Raw genomic sequence first — 18897 nt, forward strand, 5'->3', positions numbered from 1 at the left:
TCAAACAAGTTGATCAATTGTCTTATTGTGTATTGTGATACAACATATCCTCTCTGTATTGCACGTCGGTGTAACCATCGATACCCTTGCATCTGTCCATTACAAGCTATTTCAGTTTGCAGGAATACGGCCACCTCTTCCAAGTTTGTGTGGTTTCTCCTTCTGAAGAGACGCAATTTTCGGCACAATCTCTTCAGTTCAAGTCCTAATACTTATCACCATACTGTATTTATGCGCTGAAAGAGAAAGAGTTCATGCATTTTGTAGAATACTATAGGTAAAGTTAGTAGTTTGGTTTATTCTCAAAAGTCCGACTTGATTCTTGAAATGTCAAGTTTTTTCTTGACATGTCGACTTTATTCTCGACATTTCGACTTTATTCTCGAAAAAGTATTTCAACTTTATTCTCGTCATGTTGATTTTATTCTCGACATTTCGACTTTATTCTCAAAATGCAAAATAAATGAAACATCTTCCTCCTTAATTTTTTTCCCTTGATGTGGCCCTAATGCTCCGTCATACTTTTTGGTAGTTTTGTGTCTGCTTGTAGTTTTTTTTGTGTCTCTTTGTGACTTTCCAACAAGAAATGGTAGCAATAGGCTGTGGCCCAGGGCCCCCCTAACCCTTTAGGCCGCTGGGCCTGTGCCCAGTAGGCCAGTTCAGTAATCTGTTCATGCCTGTGGAGCATTGTGATTCAGCCAGGGGTGGGATTGAGCTATTGTAGCCACCATATAAGAGGCTAATAGGTATTGCTGGGAAAAAATGGAGAATCATTGCATTAGACTGTGTGTCATTTTATCTAGTTCTCATCTGTGTCCCTGTCCTATATTTTCAAGACCAGGATTTTGCAATAAAGCCTTCCAATGAAAACTATGGTGTTAGATAAGATTAGATTCTGTCTCTGTTTACCTTCTGTATGTCCCTAACTGCTTTCTTTTCCCAAATTCTTTCTATCTGTGATCCATTTCTACTTCCACTTCGCCCTTGTATTTAAATCATCATCTTATCCATTCATCTGTCACAAAACGGAATGTGTTGCAGTTGTTTCTGACAGTCTATTCATGCAGGTGTGTCTGTGCTAAATCCCAAATTTGATTTCAAATTTAAAGCTGCAGCAGTTAAAACACGCCAGGATTCAAAGTAGGGTGAGACTATTTTTCAAAGTCGTGCCTGTTTCAAAGCACGTGAAAAGACTGTGTGCTGAAACAAAAAAACTCCTCACTGGCTTTGGGCTGTGATGGAGGGTATGTTGGGTTGAAACGGGGGAATCTACAATGTTTTTAGAGCACTTGAAGGCAACATATTTCTACGTCATCACGTCTGGCTGTTACCATGGACACGGAATACAACAACGCTCAAAGTTTCAATCGTTCAAAAGGAATTGACGTTAACGTGGTTAGGGTCAGTTTGCTGAACAGAAAATATTTTCCCAACAAAACCCCGTTTATTTCTATAGGACTAGCTAGGTGAGTACAACTTTGAATAGGATATTTGAATATATATTTGAATAACTTAAGGTCAGTCACCCATGTACCGTTATGCCTTATTTTACCTTGACGCTTAACGTTAGTTGACGTTATTTTAGGCTAGCTAACTCAAATTCCACAACTTCCACAGTTATTAACGCAACCGGTGCTTCTTTTTTTTTTTTTTACACTGGTAGCTACGTTAGTCTGGTAAGGTGACGTTAGCTAGGGGTTTGAAACATATTTCTCCAGCCTGGGTATACAGAATTATAATGTCCCCTGTAACGTCAACTATTTATTCATAGTTTTAGATATTGATTGATTTATAGGGACAAGGCAAGTTAATGAAAATAAGTAACGTTAACGTTATATGATGAAGATGTAACGTTAAACATGCCGGAGTTAGCAAGAATGCGAATTTACATCCTAGTTCCTAAAGGCAGGTAACAAAAACAGAATATAACAAGTAACACTATGTAGATACAAGAAAACAATACTCATGGGCGATTTTAGACCCTTTTTAGGGGTAAAATTTCACCTCAGCTGTCTGTCTGTCTGTTAGTGACAGAGGACAAACAATTACAGGTTCAAAGGGCTTGAAACAGGTTTAATATCCTGTGTGTCTGTCGCTGATGCTATGCACCTGTAACCCTGTCAAGGAAAGGGTTACCAGAAACTTAGTGTTGGCCAATCGGAGGTGGTTGTGCCAGACTCCCGCCTTTGGCTGAGTCTCTATCTAATCTGTCAGAAGGAGAGCAGGAGTGAGGTTGTAATGTTGGTAGTCCTCAGAGAAGAAGTTGGTAATTTCATGGCGCAGATTAGAACCCAAATTGAAACGTAAGCAACTAAAATTGCTGAATGTTAGAACATTGTGTGAAATTGGTCGTTATCACTGTGACTTATAAAGTGTCAGGTTTAGCTTAGCTCCACCATAGTGTTAATAGCGTCAATAAATGTTAGCTGACGTTATTGTTCAGTATCTAGCTCAAAGATTATCGGCTAATGAAATAAAAGATTTGGCAGGGGGGGGTTAACAATTTTGCATGCACTATATCCATGTCACATTCTCATTAGGGGATGAGCCCCCCTAAAGGTCGGATCCTAGAATCGCCCCTGATATGTACAATAATACAATAATAAAAAAAACAATTCACACAACTATACGGCTAACGTTACTTTTTCCTAGGATTGGCCTCATGTTTTCCCCAGCATCAATAATATAGCTAACGTTACACACATATTAATTATAATAAGTACTTCCAGTGTTTTACCTAGGTTTGTGGAAGAGTTAGGTGCACATATTTGGCGGGTGAGTTCAGGGGTCCTCCCTCAAGAAATGTTACACAGAAAAAAAAATGCAATTTCACATCATTTTGGACAATTATTACCACTATATCTGTGTCTAAATTATTGGAAACGTTAGAGCAGTTAATAAATGAATAACACTTTTGTCTGTTCTGTATGTTCAAAAGTATAAAAACAATAAAAAGTTGATCTAAAAAAAATAAAATAAATGAATAACACTCAAAAAGCTTAAAGATAAAACTTGCTGAAGAAGTCCACTATAGGGACCGACCACAATCATTAGATCTGAAAAAAATAATTTTTTTGCATTTATTTGGCTTAGGTGCTGCCCAAAATGGCTTGGGTGCTGCACCTAATCCTTATAATGGTAGGGAAAACCCTGAGATCACTTTTTACAATGTCATTTTTGTAAGTATCACAATGACATTGTCAATGTTGGAAGATTTGTAACTTACGGTGACAGTCCTGGTTGATTTAGGAATTGTGTATGAATGAAAACTGGAATTGTGCTGAGAGTCTTGTTGATACTGCTTCAAGTTTTCAGAATTGTGTGCATAGTCCCAATTTGTGTGTACATACAATTGAGAAAGAAACTGTAATACAGCTTTTTTACTGGGAATATAGACACCCAGTTAGTTGTACTGCAAATATATAAATATTACAGTATTTCCATCAGGAATAGTTTACAAACAGGTGACAGGACAGTAATGACTCATCATGAGCTGCTAGTCGGGTTCATGATAACATCTGTGTTTCTGACTGGTTCCTCTGTGTGTTTGTATAAACTTTACATGTAATACTGTTATAAAAGATGGAGACCTTACTGGAGTCAGACAGTGAGGAGCAAGTCAGAGATGGAGAGCCACAGGAGGAGGACGACGACGACCGAGAGCTGAAGGAAACTCTCAGTAATCTCCATGTTTCAGCTCCTCAGGAGCTTCTGTGAGCATCCACGACGTATAAACACACCACACACAGCGAAGGAGGCCAGGAGTTGTCTTCAAATGACTCATCCATTACTAATTGTTGCGTTTAATATATCTATTAATACATTTAAGGCTGAAACAATCAGTCATTTAATTGATTGGTAACAATTTTGAAGTAAAACTACTTTATAATTGTAAAGTGTGTTTTTTCAGTTTTTGGACCTTTGGACAGAACAAGTTTTTATGTCTGCTTGGGCTCTAAGAGAATGTGATTGGCTGTTTCACAACTTTGACATTTGATAACCCAGACAGTTATCAAGATTAAAACTGGCAGATTAATCGTTTTAATGAAAATAATCATTAATTGCAGCCTTGAATAAATTGCTCCAGAGTAATAGTTTGGGACCTCAAAATACAAACTCATGCACTCGAGACTTCATTCCTTGAATTGCATTCCCTCATATTAATATCAGCTATAATCTGATCATTTGATCTGTGTGATTATGGGTATAACGCCTTATGACCATAAAACAATTCTTCTCCTGCTGTGCTTCACCAGCCTGAAGTTGGACAAGGGAGACGAGCTGTATCCCGAGTCCTACAGGGTTAACTCCCCCGACGAGATTCGACTGTTGGCCATCGCCGACAACTTCCAGCGTCAGTATTCACACTTGTTTCCCAGCCGCAAACCACTGCTGCTCTGCCCTGTCAACGAATGTGGTGTTAAGGTAACACTAACAATCCAGCTCAACTCAGTAGAAATCATCGTTCCTTTTTTTTTTATTTAATTTTTCTCTGGGAAGAGAAATACCAACTAGTCCTTACATCTTTAAAAAGCACTACTATATGTACCTCTGTCTAATACCTGTGTATATTTGTCATTCATAACATTCAGAAGTTTGTGTCCATGACTCTTCGGCCCACACCGACAGTCTACCCTGAACTTTTCACCTGGGAGGGCTGCGCCTCCTTTGTGGCTAATTTCTTGTCTCTGGACCCTTTGGACCCGCCTGGTGACCCGGTGAGAAAGGCAACACTGGTGCAGACACATAAATTTGATGCACTTATTTCAGTAGTAGTAGTTTTTTTTTTTTTAATAGAACAAGAACTGGGCTCTGTGGTAGATACAGATGTGGCTAATGAATGTGTGAAGGTTTATTTCCTCATGCCACATTCAGGTCATGTTGGAGTTACCATATACACGACGTTCCACTTCTGGGATTGTTCCGGTGTCGCAGGAAATTCCGCCGGATGCAAGTCTTTTCGCCGATGTCCGTTTCCTTCCGCTTTCTTTGTGTTGGAATTTTAAACTCCGGTGGATTTCTGAGGACTATGGTTAACTGCTCCTCAGATCTCTGCAGGGTAAATCCAGACAGCTAGCTAGACTATGTCCAATCTGAGTTTTCTGTTGCACGACTAAAACAACTTTTGAACGTACACATGTTCCATCAAAACAAGTTCCTTCCCGAGGCTATTTGGCAGCGGCTCAGTGTGGAGCTTAGCCCTGCCCATGATGATTGTGATTGGTTTAAAGAAATGTCAATAAACCTGAGCACGTTTTTCTCCCATCTCGGACTGCTGTGTGGACTAGCCAGACCCTCCTCTGCAGCGTGTGGAGGAAGGTCTGGCAAAGCGAGACTAGAGTTACCGTAACTACCGCTTCACGTCAACAGCCAGGTCATAATTATGACGGGGAAACTCAGGTGTTTCTGAAAGCTCCGAAATAGCCAACTTTCCGCTAAATAATACGGATGTGCCTGACAAAGCCACCAAATATGAGTGCCTCACCTCCGTGTTTAAAGTAATTAAATGCAAATTGGGTAGTGCTATAGTGACCATGCACTATTTTTTTTATGTTCACACGACCAACTCCACTATCATACTACTGTCTTGAGTTGTCCAATGGTGTTTTATGGTCGCAAGTTGCGTGCCATCTCAGAGATGATATGATGGAGCAATCAGTTGTTCTGGAAAGCTGAAAAATGGCACTGGACTTTCCTGTCCATAACAAATGGATACCTTTTACTCTAGTGGCTATGTGAAAAGAAATACCTTGCCATTTTAACAATAATAAAGTGGTTAGGTTAGGGTAAGACAAGGCAAGTTTATTTCAAGTTCATTTTCATTTTTAGGCAAAATTAGGCCTTTATTTTCACAGGACAGATGAAGTCATGAAAGGGGAGAGAGAGGGGGAACGACATGCAGCAAAGGGCCGCAGGGCGGAGTCGAAACCGCGGCCACTGCGTCAAGGAGTAAACCTCTACATATGTGCGTCCGCTGTACCAACTGAGCTAACCCGGCCACATGTATAGCACCTTTTAACAACAAGACAATTCAAAGAGCTTCGCATGAAACAAAAAAGACAAGCTCTCATAAGTCTTTGGTTTATTTCAGCATATCAATGTATTTATGATATACATCATATCAGACGCTGTCAGGGTCAGAACAGTCAAGTCCTAGACTTTATTTGATCATTGTACCTGGTGGTGTGTTATGAACACCCAATGGGAGCTAAAGTTGTTAAATTCTAAAAAAACATTGAGTGCTGGACTTCCCTAAAGTCACTAAACGGTCAAAATTGTAGCAACGGAGGCAGAATTGTCCTAACCTTTAGTCTCCAGTAGGAATCAAGTTTCAGGAACATTGGCTCCTATACAACCCATGATGCAACTCAATAGCATCTTTCATTAGACCCCACTTGTTCAAAATAGGCTCGTTCGAGATGAGCCAGATCTGCGCAGAATCGATCACCGGCGATCGGCGCCAAATGCATGCTGGTTAGATTTGTGTCCGACTTGATCCCGACTTGCTCTGACGTCATGCACACGTGTGCAACGATAACCTCACGAGATCAAGGCGGCCACAGTTTTTAGAAAACAGGCACCGCAGTTGCTCTCCACCGACTGCAAGACCCAGGCGGACTCAGGGCATGCTGGGAAACGCCGGCCTCTCAGCTGATCTAACAGCTGATTGGTTCAGAATCGACTCAACATGATGACGTTTTATATAAAACTCATAATAAAAACAACTGGAGACTGTGTACAAGCTGATATATGGGTCTGATAACATTTTATTAAATCGGAATTGGACCACAGTGTTTCTGTCACTTCCTGTTCAGCCTGAAGGCTGCTGGAATCGGCTGGAAACTGTCCAACTTGACATCGGATATTTGTCCGCGCCCCCGGCTGCTGCCGCCTGCTCTCGTCCACTTTACAGGTGAGGCGCAGTTCATCTCGAACGAGCCTAATGTCTCAAGCCTAAACTGAGATAATCCTGATGATGTCACTATGATGTCATCAGGGTCATTTTCATAGAACTCCTCCAGAGCGACAGAAGACAATATACTGTATAACTGTTTTCACAGGCTTATTAGACTACTTATGACACTTAACTGACATTTATGTGTAAAATTAGTGCAAGGCCTCTTTTAAATGACAGTACTGTAGTAGATACTCTACTCTATGTGGACAGAACACCTCAGGAAGATGTTTCAGGGTTTCAGAAAGGTGGATGAAAAAAAAGAAAACCTCCATAAGAGAATCGATTGTGCAGTTGGAACTTGTAGAACACGAGGTAGCTTGGAGAAGCAGCTAAATGCATAATTCTTGAGCATGTGTTCACATACACATCCGTAAATACACACATGCACCTTCAGTGTTTATGAGTGATACTGAAGGTGTGTGTGTTGCTGTCCCAGCCCAGGTACCTGTTCTCCTCCACCTCGGTGCTGCAGAGTCAGAGAGCCACATGTTTTGAATATGCCACCCTGCTGTGCAGCCTGCTGCTTGGCGTCAACTACGACGCCTACTGCGTCAGCGGCTACGCTGTCAAAGAGATGTGTCTGCTGGACCAGAGCCTGCAGCAGTGCCCCCTGCTGGACACTGAGGTCAAGGTAAATGCAGTGTCCATTACTGCGTATCTACTGTACATAGAAAGGGTGGTGAACAGCTTGAACACATGGGTTTCCTCCCAGATTGTTGACTCACAGGCATGAGCATGTCCGCTTGCTTGTGCTTTGTGTTTGCAGAGTGTGATCTCAGAGCAGGGGTCACAGGAGAATAAATACACAGTGAAACCTCTGAGGGAGCTGAAGAGTCACTTTCTGACGCAGCAAGAACAGAAGAAACAGGATGCAGAAACTGCGTTGCTTCAGGAACAAAAACTACAGCAGGTAATGTGATCTTACTGTAAAACCAACAAGAACAAAACAATAAAGGGTCATACTGATAAAAAATAACACAAGGTAGCTCATGGACTCCAGACCAGGGATCAAATCAACAGTCACTGTGGAGAAACTGTTTGTTCTGACATCACAGCACACACGAGAAAAGGTCTCTTAAATAAAGCTGAAAGTTAGATACGAAACCAGTCCGTCTCTACTCTCCCTCCTTTCACCTTTGAGCTCTTCTTCATGAACAGGAGAGTGAGCAGCGACCTGCGGACCCCCTGCGAGGACTGAGGGTGCACTGTTGGGTGCTGGTGCTGTCAGGGAGTCGGAGCGTCCAGGAGAACTTCTTCATTGACCCTCTGACCGGGAACAGCTACACCACTGACAACGACAACTTCCTGGGCATCGAGAGCGCGTGGAACAATCTCAACTACTACGTCAACATGCAGGACTGCAGGAACGGCTGCGCTGTGAGTCCACGTCCACTCCAGACACAATATTCAGTTACAGTCATTAGAGATTAAAGAACACACCACAAACAACAATCATTAGACTAGAAATATGCTATATGTTTTCTGTGTGTGTGTGTGTGTGTGTGTGTGTGTAGGATGTGGTATATGACATGGAAGATTTAAAGGTGTGGGAGCCAGTCCTGTACGGCGCAACCAGTAAAAAGCAGCTGATTTCAGATGTCTTGAAGAAAAAGGAGAGTAAGATGATGAGAAAAATCAGCAATGATGAGGAGGTGTGTATGTGTTTTCTGTATGTGTATGTGTATCTTTACATTTGTGTATAAACATATGTTTGTATGTTGTGGATAATTAGACTTAAAAGCAAGACTCAGAAGCAGAGCAGGTATGACTAAAATGATCTTAACTGCCCCTGATATTCACTCACCAAATTTGGATTAATCCGCTACTGAAAATATACCCCAACAAATTGTTCTCCTTTTTTATTGATAAAAATTACAGTGACCAGCAACTTTAGGAAATTACTGAGACTGTTTTAAACATGAACGTTTAGAGATTAACTTCTTCAGTAGGAACCAATGTGCTTGAAACTGAGAGCCACAGACAGGAAGTCAGTAAGTATTGAGAGACGGACTAACACATTGTTTTGGATCTGCACATTTGGATTTGTTGATAATAAGACAAATATAGAAAAACAAAGACCAAAAACTTTGCAGAGGTTCCCAGATTTTGTCTTAATGTCTCCAACTGCAGCATTTACTTCCATTTTTTCCTTAGTCCTTTTACACCAAGTTGATTCATTAAAAAACATGCATTTAAGCCGTCCAAGGTGGGAAGAGAGAAAATAATGGCACGATTTACCAGAGTTACAGCTAAAAGAAGCGTTGACACTGAAATCTGATTTTCTGATAATGAGGTTATTTGTAAACTCAACAGTGTGTTGTTCATTATAAAGGAAGATGAGCAGCCCCAGGCTTTTGAGATGCCACGATCCTGGGTCAATTACATCACAATCCAAAAAAAAGGTACAGTAACTCCACATGAGCTCTATCCATCTGACGGTGCAGGCGGGGTACTGATACTGAACGTTACCCTCCACGCTCTTTACCTGTTTGTTTTCAAGGTCGAGTTAATGCTTATTTGTCGTTACATCTATACAGATGGAGATGTCAACGGGTCAGAGCACAAAAACTGACATGAAAGCATCAAGACAAAAACATAATCAGAATCAGCTTTATTGGTCAAGGAAGTGTATACATACAAGTCATTTAACGTGTATGTGCAAACACAAACAAACAAACAAATAATGATGATTTTATCATATCATTGTTATATTATTCTCATATTATCTTATTATTATTATTATTATTATTATATTGCTGTTACTACAACAGTGAATCACAAAATAAAAACCTTAATGCAATAGAACATCTGAGTATTATTCAAATAAAGTGCATAAAGCAGAGAAAGAAAATACAAACGTGAACCAAACACATGCAAACTGGTGCTGTTAAATCCTCCACAAACTGCAGCCTCTCCTCTCTCGTTCAGACCTGGAGACCCGCTGGCCAGGAGGACAGAAGGTGACCCACTACAGAAAAGCACAGTTGGAGAGGTTTGCACCTTACCTGCGGTCAGACGGCATGGACACTCGACTGACTACTTACAAAGACCTGGACTGTGAGTGTTTCACAGAAACTTTGGACTTTTTAAAAATAATTCAGCATATTATTATTTTTACCACAGTCCCTACAGATCTAAAAAAAATGACTTAATTTAGGTTTATGACATTGGAATTTGTCTGTGCATAACATGTGGTGTGTGCGTATGTGTGTGTGTGTGTGTGTTGAAGACACAGAGGTCGTCATGGTGAAGGAGTGGTATCAACACAGAAAGGACCACCTGGTGGAGAGGGAGGTCAACAAGGCCAACAACTTAACCGCAGAACGCTTCAAACGTGGAAGACGTTTCCACCTTTTATGTAAATCTGCTTTCTGCAGCTGTCCAGTTAGAACCTCGCATCTCATCAAGACACATTTTAACCTCACCTCTAGCACAAAAAAAGACAAACAGAGTCACCCAGACTAGGTGCCGATGGCAGAGGTGAATTAAAACACAGTCACAATGAAGAATGTGGAGCGTCTTTTTTTGAAGGATAAGATAACTTTTTGTTATCCTCCTTACTTGTGAGCACACATTGTAAAAAGCAGTTGCTGTGCCCCAGTCACACACTACATACTAATAATTCTAAGCAGCTTTTGTAGTTGCTAAAAACGTCTTCTTTCTTGAATCACAGATGTGGGTGAAATAGCTCCAGGAACCAAAAATATTAAATCTTTTGAAAAACATTTTACTTTCTCTTGATGTTTAATTAGCAGTGGCATTTCAAGTTTGGAGTTATATTGGATATTTAACATGTATTAAATAGTTTACTGTGATAACAAAAAAATAAAGTACAACAATGTCTTTGAATAAGAGCTTTGCACACGGCATGTACTGCAGGGCCGGACTCCTCAGTTTAATCCTGTAAATAGAAGTTTTTGGCAATACAAAATGCTGAAGTGATTCTAACAAGAACATTAAAAAGTGTGATTCAAACAGGAGAATCTTAACTATTAACGATCACAATAAGAAAGAACAAATAATTGTTCAAATTATACTGACTAATGAATTAATTCCCTGTCTTGTCCAGCAACTGCTTCATGGGACATACATTTAATAAAGTTTGAGAGTGGAAATGTGCAGGAACATAGTTAACCAGAATCAGGGCTTTAATCTTTAATATTGTTTCCTCATTGCAAAGTCAGTCACCTGAGTGATGGTATGTTTTGCTCAGTTCACAGCTACACCTCCCTGAGCATAGACACAAAGCATGAGATGGAGTTTAGCAGTGCTCGTGTTGACGATCTGGTGCGGAGGGTGGAGTCACCACGTGAAATGACGGAGTTCTTCGAGGGCCGGAAGGACTTTCTCTACTACCGGCACGTCGTCTTTGTTCAGCTTTCAGAACCAGATTTGGGCATTGATCCGGATGACCAACCACTGGAGGTAAAAATAAGGAATTCACACTTTATCATCATTTTATAAATTGTATCAGTAGTTGAGAGTTATTTTAGGTTATTCGCCATACATCTTTGACAGTGTTTGATACATGTCTCCACTACATGTTAGGCACATAATATGATAATAACTGTATTTGGTCAGCGCTTTTTAAAACAATGTTTACTTTTCTTATCTACTTAAATTCAATGAAAAGACAAAAAAACACCACGTTGAGAGACAAGTCCGTCTCTTAATACTGACTTTCTGTCTGTGGCTATCAGCCCATTGATTCCTACTGAAGACGTAAATCTTTAATACCATAAATCTTCATGTTTAAGAAAAGGTCTCAGCCATTTCATAAAACAGCTGGTCATTCTAGTTTTTAATCAATCAATTAGGAGGAAATAGTGCATTTGTTGGGGGCTATTTTCAGCGGCGAATGAATCCACATTTAGTGCTCCGTTGAGTATTTGTGGCAGCAGGATGTTGTATGTGGGGTTTAGTCAAAGATAAACCTCAGTTTGTGTTCATGATAATGAAGAAACATGTCACCCAGTGCAACAGTGTGACTCACTGATGTGTTTTTAATAGTTTTGGGACAACAATGAACATCACCAGACTTATGCTTTAAGAGGTAAATAACAACTAGTTTTGGAGAAGAGACAGACTTGGAGAAGTGCCAGGTCAGGCACACCTTCAGTTCTGATCCATGTTTAAGATACTGCCAGTAGACTGGAGAAGATTCCAGACATTACTTTGGCTCATATTGAGCTAACACATTTATAATATAATCAAGAGCATTGTAGTTTAAGGCTTCAGATAGAAGCAGTAAGATGATAAAGTCTGTTGTAAACCTCAGCAGTAGCCAGTGGACTTGCAGGTCTAGGATGGTTGGGAGGATGTGTTGTTGCTTTAGGTGAGCCCCACTAACAAGTAGGATGAGATCTGATGTGCACTACCAGGGACAAGAAGATGATATTGTAGGCTCTGTCCAGTTTGGGAGTCTTCCTTCATTTTGTATTCCATGTGGGTTAAATAGCCTCATCTCGACTCCAGCCACGGCTGTCGCCGGCACGAAAGCATTATGTTTTGTTTTGTCCGTCCATCTGTCCATCTGTCCACCTGTCCACAGACGTCCACTTGGACTCAAGGATGAACTGATTAGATTTTGGAGGTCAAAGGTCAAGGCCACTGTGACCTCACAAAACACATTTTTGGCCATAACTCAATAATTCCTACAATCATTTTGACAACATATCGCACAAATGTCTAATAGGATAAAATGATAAAGTGATGACATTTTCTATCCAAAAAGGGTCAAAGGTCAACACTGTGACATCATAATGTTCTGCAAATACACTTTTGTAGCTTTTATTCAACGCCATAACTCAGGAACAGAAGGGGAGATTGTGACCATATTTAACATTATTTGGATACTAATCTTAGGTGCTCCTGGTGGGATATGAGTCCTTACTCCAAGTAAAGGAGTACCTAGGGGTTTTGTTCGAGATTGTGGGGACAATGGCGCGGCAGATTGGCTGGAGAATCGGAGCAGCGGGAGCGGTATTGCATTAGCTTTACCGCAGCGTTGTGACGAAAAGAGAGCTGGGCCGGAAGGCAAAGCTTTTGATCTACCGGTCAATATTCGTTCCTACCCTCACCTATGGTCATGAAGTTTGGGTCATGACCGAAAGAACTCGATCCAGGGTACAAGCTGGCGAAATGGGTGAAAAGCTCAGTCATCCATAAGGAATTTGGAGTAGAGCTGCTCCTTTGTGTAGAAAGGAGCCAGTTGAGGTGGTCCTGGGCACCTCCCTAGGGAGGTGTTCCAGGCACCTCCAGCTGGAAGGAGGCCTCGGGGAAGACCCAGGACTAGGTGGAGAGATTATATCTCCACCCTGGCCTGGTAACGCCTCCGGATCCTCCAGTCAGAGCTGGTTAATGTGGCTCGGGAAAGGGAAATTTGGGGTCCCCTGCTGGAGCTGCTGATCCAGCGACCCAACGCCGGATAAACGGTTGAAGATGGATGGATAGATGGATATATCTTAGGTGCCCAATTTGAAATGGTGATTATTGTATAGATCTTCTGTGCTGCCATGTTGAAGATATGTAAATCATCCATGTTTCCCCAAAAATGCACTTGATGCTTTTTTATTAAATTGCCTCAAAGTCTTCACTACATATACTATATTAGCCTGGACAGTAAACTGCAACTTGACAGATTAGCGGAAGCATACAACCGAAAAATTGTAGGTTAAACTAGACAGGATTTTTATGTGCATCAATGTGGGTTTCTGTGGGGTTTTGTGTGTGTAAACAGAAAGTGGTGGAGCGTTTCCACAGGAACATATCCAAACCGGCCAACAAAGACGTGGCCCAGCGAGTGTTCCTATTGGCTCAAAGACGGATTGAGCTGATCTATCACTTAGAGGATCACCGATTTATCTCTTCAAAGAGGAGCTTCATCAAACCGCGAGAGTCAACAGAAAATAAGAAGGCCGAGGACTTCACACCTGACATGGTATCCAGCTTTCAGGTACAGACAACAAACACACAATAAGATAAACAGTAGAGTTCACAGCCTTTTTAATTAAAATTCTATGAGATCATACACTCCAATAATAACTTTGTGTCTGGGGGTTCAGGTGGATCCATCTGAGAAGCCTCTTACGACCCTGGCTCTGTATGATATGCTGGTGGCTCTGTTGAAGGATGAGGAGAAGGTGGTTCTCCAAATCAAAGAGTCTAAGCAAGAGGTAACCGTGTCACCTGGAGTAAATGTATAGCTATTCCCAATTCAGAGGTAACATCCCATAATAATCATATATTCTGGATTTCTGAATTTGAAAACCCATATTATACATGTCATTATGTCTGGAAAAGATCTTTTATCCCACTGGCAGTCCTTGCCCACTCTTTTGTCAAACATGTCCCAGTTCATTACCCCGGAAGGTTGTGTGATACTTGAGTTTATAGAACATTGTGCTGTTGCTACTTCTACTCGAGTTAAGGACCTTAATGTGTGAGCAGGTGAGAGACATTGTGGCCTGCAGAGAGCAGGAAGAGAGAGATGTTCAGATTGAGTTCTCCCCATGGACGACAACCGGAGCTGCCAGGGCCTGCAGCCAGAGACAGGAAATGGTGGGACACGCGCACGCGCACGCACACGCACACGCACGCGCGCGCACACACACACACACACACACACACTGAAACTACACACACGTTATGGTTGTGTCAGATTCCCAATTTGATTGCTATTATGTGGATGACTGTTTCCCTACCTACCACTTTACCGTACCCTACTAAACTATAAAATATAACTCAATTAACAAATGATGATGTTTTATAATGGATTAAACTACCCAGCAGTATATAATATACTGTACAGTAGTCCTTTAACTCCACCTTTACCAGCTTCAGCATTAAAGTGATGAACAGATTAATTCATCAATAATTATAATTCAATTATATACAGTATATATTGTTCTCAAATGCGCCATTCTCCATAATGAGTACTTTTAATGTTTTAATATAATGGTATATTTTATGCTAATACTTTTACTTAAGTAAGTTTTTGAATGCAGTTTACCTGAAACAGAGGATTCCTACACGGTGGAGATTGAGAAGAGTACTTCTTCCACCTCTGCTACCTACCTACCTCATCTTACCTATTTACCATATATATTGTCCTACCCACTAAACATTTCAATATATAAATTACATTTAAAATTGCCACAAATGTCACATTTAACAATGTAATTCAATTTACGGTAAACAGCTGCTTATGTCTGGCAAAAGTAGAGTTCTATGTGATGTATTGTGTCGCCATTTCTTTGCTCGTTGCAGGAGCGTCTGGCCGCCGAGGAGCAGAGGTGGTTGCAGGAGAAGGAGAAGGATATCCTGGCTCCCCTCCTGATCCGGCTGGACAACGCAGAGACTCTGAGCGCCGGAGACGCCAAGCATATCCACCAGGACTGTTTGGCCGAGTTTAAACAGAGACTGGTAGAGCACGCCAACCTCATTCAGGAACGCTATGAAAAGGTACGGCACAAATGTACTCCTGATGTATATTGTATCGCTTTTCCACTGCAGGAACTTAAAGTTACAATCTCTAAGATCTCCGTTTCGTTCCATTTGACAGCATCTAAGGCGATAAGCTGTAACTGCAGGTGTGTTTTTGGATCTCAAAACAATGTAGCAGAACCCGTATGTCACAGGTTTTGCTTTTGTTTCCACTCTTCTCTGCCTGCTTTGTAGACCAGTTCCTGGAACTAAATGTAGGCACTGCTCAGACACTAAATCCATGTTGCAGGAACTTTCCGTTGTTACCAGCAGTGCCATTGATGAAGATTGAGTCAGGCAGATAGTTAGTCATATCTGAACGAGGATGACTACAACAAGCACAACAGGAACCATCATTTTACTACTGCTTCTGTACAGAGCAGGACAACCAAACTTTCAAAAAAGAAGAACACTGTTGTTGGAGAAATCAACATGTTAAATGACCCTCATTGGTATTTGTGAAGAGGAGGCTGTTCAGAGGGAGCTGGGTTCAGCCATTTGAAAGAAAAAGATTTCTCAGCATCCAGCTGCGTCTGGCAGAATCTTTTCCCTACACAGCTATACAGAGCTAGCCTTGGAACCTGGGTTTTATTTCCTCTGGCAGATGCATCTGGCACTCCTTCCGTTTAGACAGATTCCAGCCGACCAGGCCCTGGGCGGATCAATCACAATGTTTATCTCATCATCGTCAGCGTCCTGTAGGTGTGTCTATTGCAGCACCAGGCTCATAAAACTTCAATCAAACTGTCAAACTAGGCTGTGCTGATCAAATATGAATCGATATTCTGTTAGTGTTTTGCCTATTTCCTACCTCAAATGTTTTCTGAAACACATTTTAGTATACTGTTTAGCATGAATTCGAGAAAGTTTGTGAGCAGGCTGCCGTTAAGTCACACGTTTTATTGCTTTGATTGGTTGTAGGTCTATCTAACTGCTTCCAGAGGCAACAGTTAGCTATTTTATGTTGGTCTGCGCCCTTCTGAAGACATACCATAACAACATAACATAGTTATAGTTATATGACATTGTATAGTTGGTCCAGCTGATGCCTGTTTAATGACATCTGAAACATCGTGTCATCGAGTCATTTTTCTAAGGAGACATGCTTTGTGTTTGTGGAGTTTATATACCGTACCTACAGAAAGAGTGTCTGCATGAGAACCAACCCAATGCAGCACATAGACGCCTTAAAGATGTAGTTTTGTTTTATTACATGTGCACAAATGGATCAGCCAGACAGGTTCAGTCAACGAAAGGAGTTTGGAATGAACTACAGGATTTAGTGACATTACAACTTTGCTGTTATAAAACTTTTTTTGTGGGCACGCTAACATGTTCACAACAATCTGTGTTTAGGAGACTCAAGAGCTGCAGAGTAAACAGCAGTGGTACCACAAGAACCAGCTCAACATGACCGAACCGCAGGAGAAAGAGTACCAGACCTACTGCTCTGAGAAAATACTACAAATACATGTGGCCAAGAAACGCCTCAGCATGTACTTACTCAAACACACACACACACACACACACACACACACACACACACACACACACACACACAGATCATCAGTATTTTCTAGTTTAAAAATACGATTAGACTAATAAGATTCATTTATTTTAAACATTTTAACGATTTAAAGTAGTGTAATGATGCAAAAGCATTGGTCGGCTAGCTGTTACTGCAGAAAATGAGCAGACATTAACTGCAGATGGTGTGTGTATATGATTATTTATGTGTGTTTGTTCCAGGCACAAGGAAGCAGCTCCTCAGAAGTACCAAACTCTTGATCAGAAGCTGAAACGAGACCCTCGACTGGCCCCTCATCTGCTCAGCTGAGCCAGACACCTGCCTACTTTTTTAAAATACTATATATATATATATATATATATATATATATATATATGGAGTGTGTGAGGAGGATTAGAAATCCTCCTTTGGGCACATTTTGCATCAGTAGAGGGCAGGTGCGGGCTGTGTTTCTTTATAATACCGTCCTTATAATACAGTCCATCTGTGCTGGATGATTCTTTAATCAACCAATGTTCCAGCTGCGCAGTGTTGCAACACAAAATTACCTGCAAAACAGCAGCAGAATGCATCGGCACTAGACTGAAGATATTTATATATTTATATAGGAGAATATAATATTCTCTCTATTATCTGTACCCCAGACAGAGCCTTTGGAGCAGCTAGATACATTTCAAATAATAAAGTTCAAAAACAGAGAGAATCACTCCAACCATACTACTCAATAAATATGTTTGTACCAGCTTGTATCCACGAAAGACAATCTGATCTTCTTATCCTTTTCGTTTTTAGTGTGACTACTAATATTTAATAGGGGACCTCTCACGCACAATGTTCAAACGTTATCTTGAATTCTTTCTGACTTTGTTCTGTCTTTTCTGTCTTTTGTTGGTCTGTTCTTCTAACACCTGTGTCCATGTCAAAGCACCTCAAAAGCAACAGCTGGATTTACATGACATTTGCTTTGGATATTTGGTCCGTTGCAGTCAGAAATTCCCCCGGATGACACTCTTTTCAGCCGGATGTCCGTTACCTTCCGCTTTCTTTGTGTTGGAATTTTAAACTCCGCTGGATTTCTGAGGACTATGGTTAACTGCTCCTCAGATCTCTGCAGGGTAAATCCAGACAGCTAGCTAGACTATCTGTCCAATCTGAGTTTTCTGTTGCACGACTAAAACAACCTTTTTGGACGTACACATGTTCCACCAAAACAAGTTCCTTCCCGAGGCTATTTTGCAGCGGCACCATGGCTCCGTCCAGCGCTTAGTGCCGCCCATGATGTTTGTGATTGGTTTAAAGAAATGCCAATAAACCAGAGCACATTTTTCTCGCATCCCGGAATGCTGTGTGGACTAGCCAGACCCTCCTCCACAGCGCAGTGGAGGAAGGTCTGGCAATGTGAGACTATAGTCCTAATCTCCCAATGTCTTAGGTGACTCCCATCAGTCAAAGTTGCTCTAACGATACCTCACAGGCAAGGCTAGCTTATCAGTATTAGGATAATTGCCAAGTAGGTTTTCACATGCAAGGAATGTGCCTTGGTGTTTGATACATAACAATAAACACATTAAGAGGAAATATAACATAACAGCAAGTTCTGAAAAATTGACAAAAAAGAAAAGCTATTATTATATATATGTGACAGGAGTAACATTAAAGTAGCAGATAGGGTTGGAATATGTCTATTCTTTCTCCAAATATCCACGAGTCCCATTCAGAAACATGCAGCTTTTGTTTGAGTTTACAATCAGTGGTTGTATTCTTTGGAGGCCATCGATCTATATTTTCATCATAAATAGTATTAAAATCACCTCCCCATATTACATTAGCCCAAACTCATTGTTGGTGGCATAAATATTATTCTGAATAAATTAACTGTGATTTATATCAACAACTAAAATAATCCTCCTCCCAGATATGTTTTTTT

The 18897-nt window shown here is 40.9% G+C and overlaps 1 protein-coding gene across 4 annotated transcripts; it reads left to right on the forward strand.

Annotated features, from left to right (window-relative positions):
* Positions 1–1300: 1300 nt before the first annotated feature.
* Positions 1301–17712, forward strand: ccdc135 (coiled-coil domain containing 135). Of its 4 annotated transcripts, none has more exons than XM_035999334.1 (18): positions 1301–1460; positions 3581–3713; positions 4257–4425; positions 4593–4718; positions 7395–7589; positions 7725–7868; positions 8117–8335; positions 8473–8610; positions 9291–9360; positions 9887–10015; positions 10188–10316; positions 11172–11383; positions 13698–13913; positions 14017–14133; positions 14408–14518; positions 15227–15421; positions 16799–16938; positions 17192–17712. In XM_035999334.1, exons 2-18 carry the CDS (start codon positions 3583–3585, stop codon positions 17277–17279), a joined length of 2529 nt encoding a protein of 842 aa, XP_035855227.1. In that variant the 5' UTR covers positions 1301–1460; positions 3581–3582; the 3' UTR covers positions 17280–17712. The 4 variants fall into 4 exon arrangements, with proteins under 4 accessions (XP_035855227.1, XP_035855231.1, XP_035855235.1 ...); XM_035999338.1 differs by having other exon boundaries at positions 16802–16938; XM_035999342.1 differs by having other exon boundaries at positions 14023–14133.
* Positions 17713–18897: the final 1185 nt, after the last annotated feature.

The sequence above is a fragment of the Sander lucioperca genome, chromosome 1, assembly GCF_008315115.2.
Source record: "Sander lucioperca isolate FBNREF2018 chromosome 1, SLUC_FBN_1.2, whole genome shotgun sequence".
NCBI lineage: Eukaryota > Metazoa > Chordata > Actinopteri > Perciformes > Percidae > Sander > Sander lucioperca.

Excerpts from the sequence above, each read along its gene's own strand:
- ccdc135 (XM_035999334.1), top strand. The coding sequence starts at position 3,583 with ATGGAGACCTTACTGGAGTCAGACAGTGAGGAGCAAGTCAGAGATGGA. Across the intron at positions 8,336-8,472 it reads ACTGCAGGAACGGCTGCGCT|GATGTGGTATATGACATGGA; the intron begins GTGAGTCCACGT and ends GTGTGTGTGTAG. Across the intron at positions 10,016-10,187 it reads TACTTACAAAGACCTGGACT|ACACAGAGGTCGTCATGGTG; the intron begins GTGAGTGTTTCA and ends TGTGTGTTGAAG.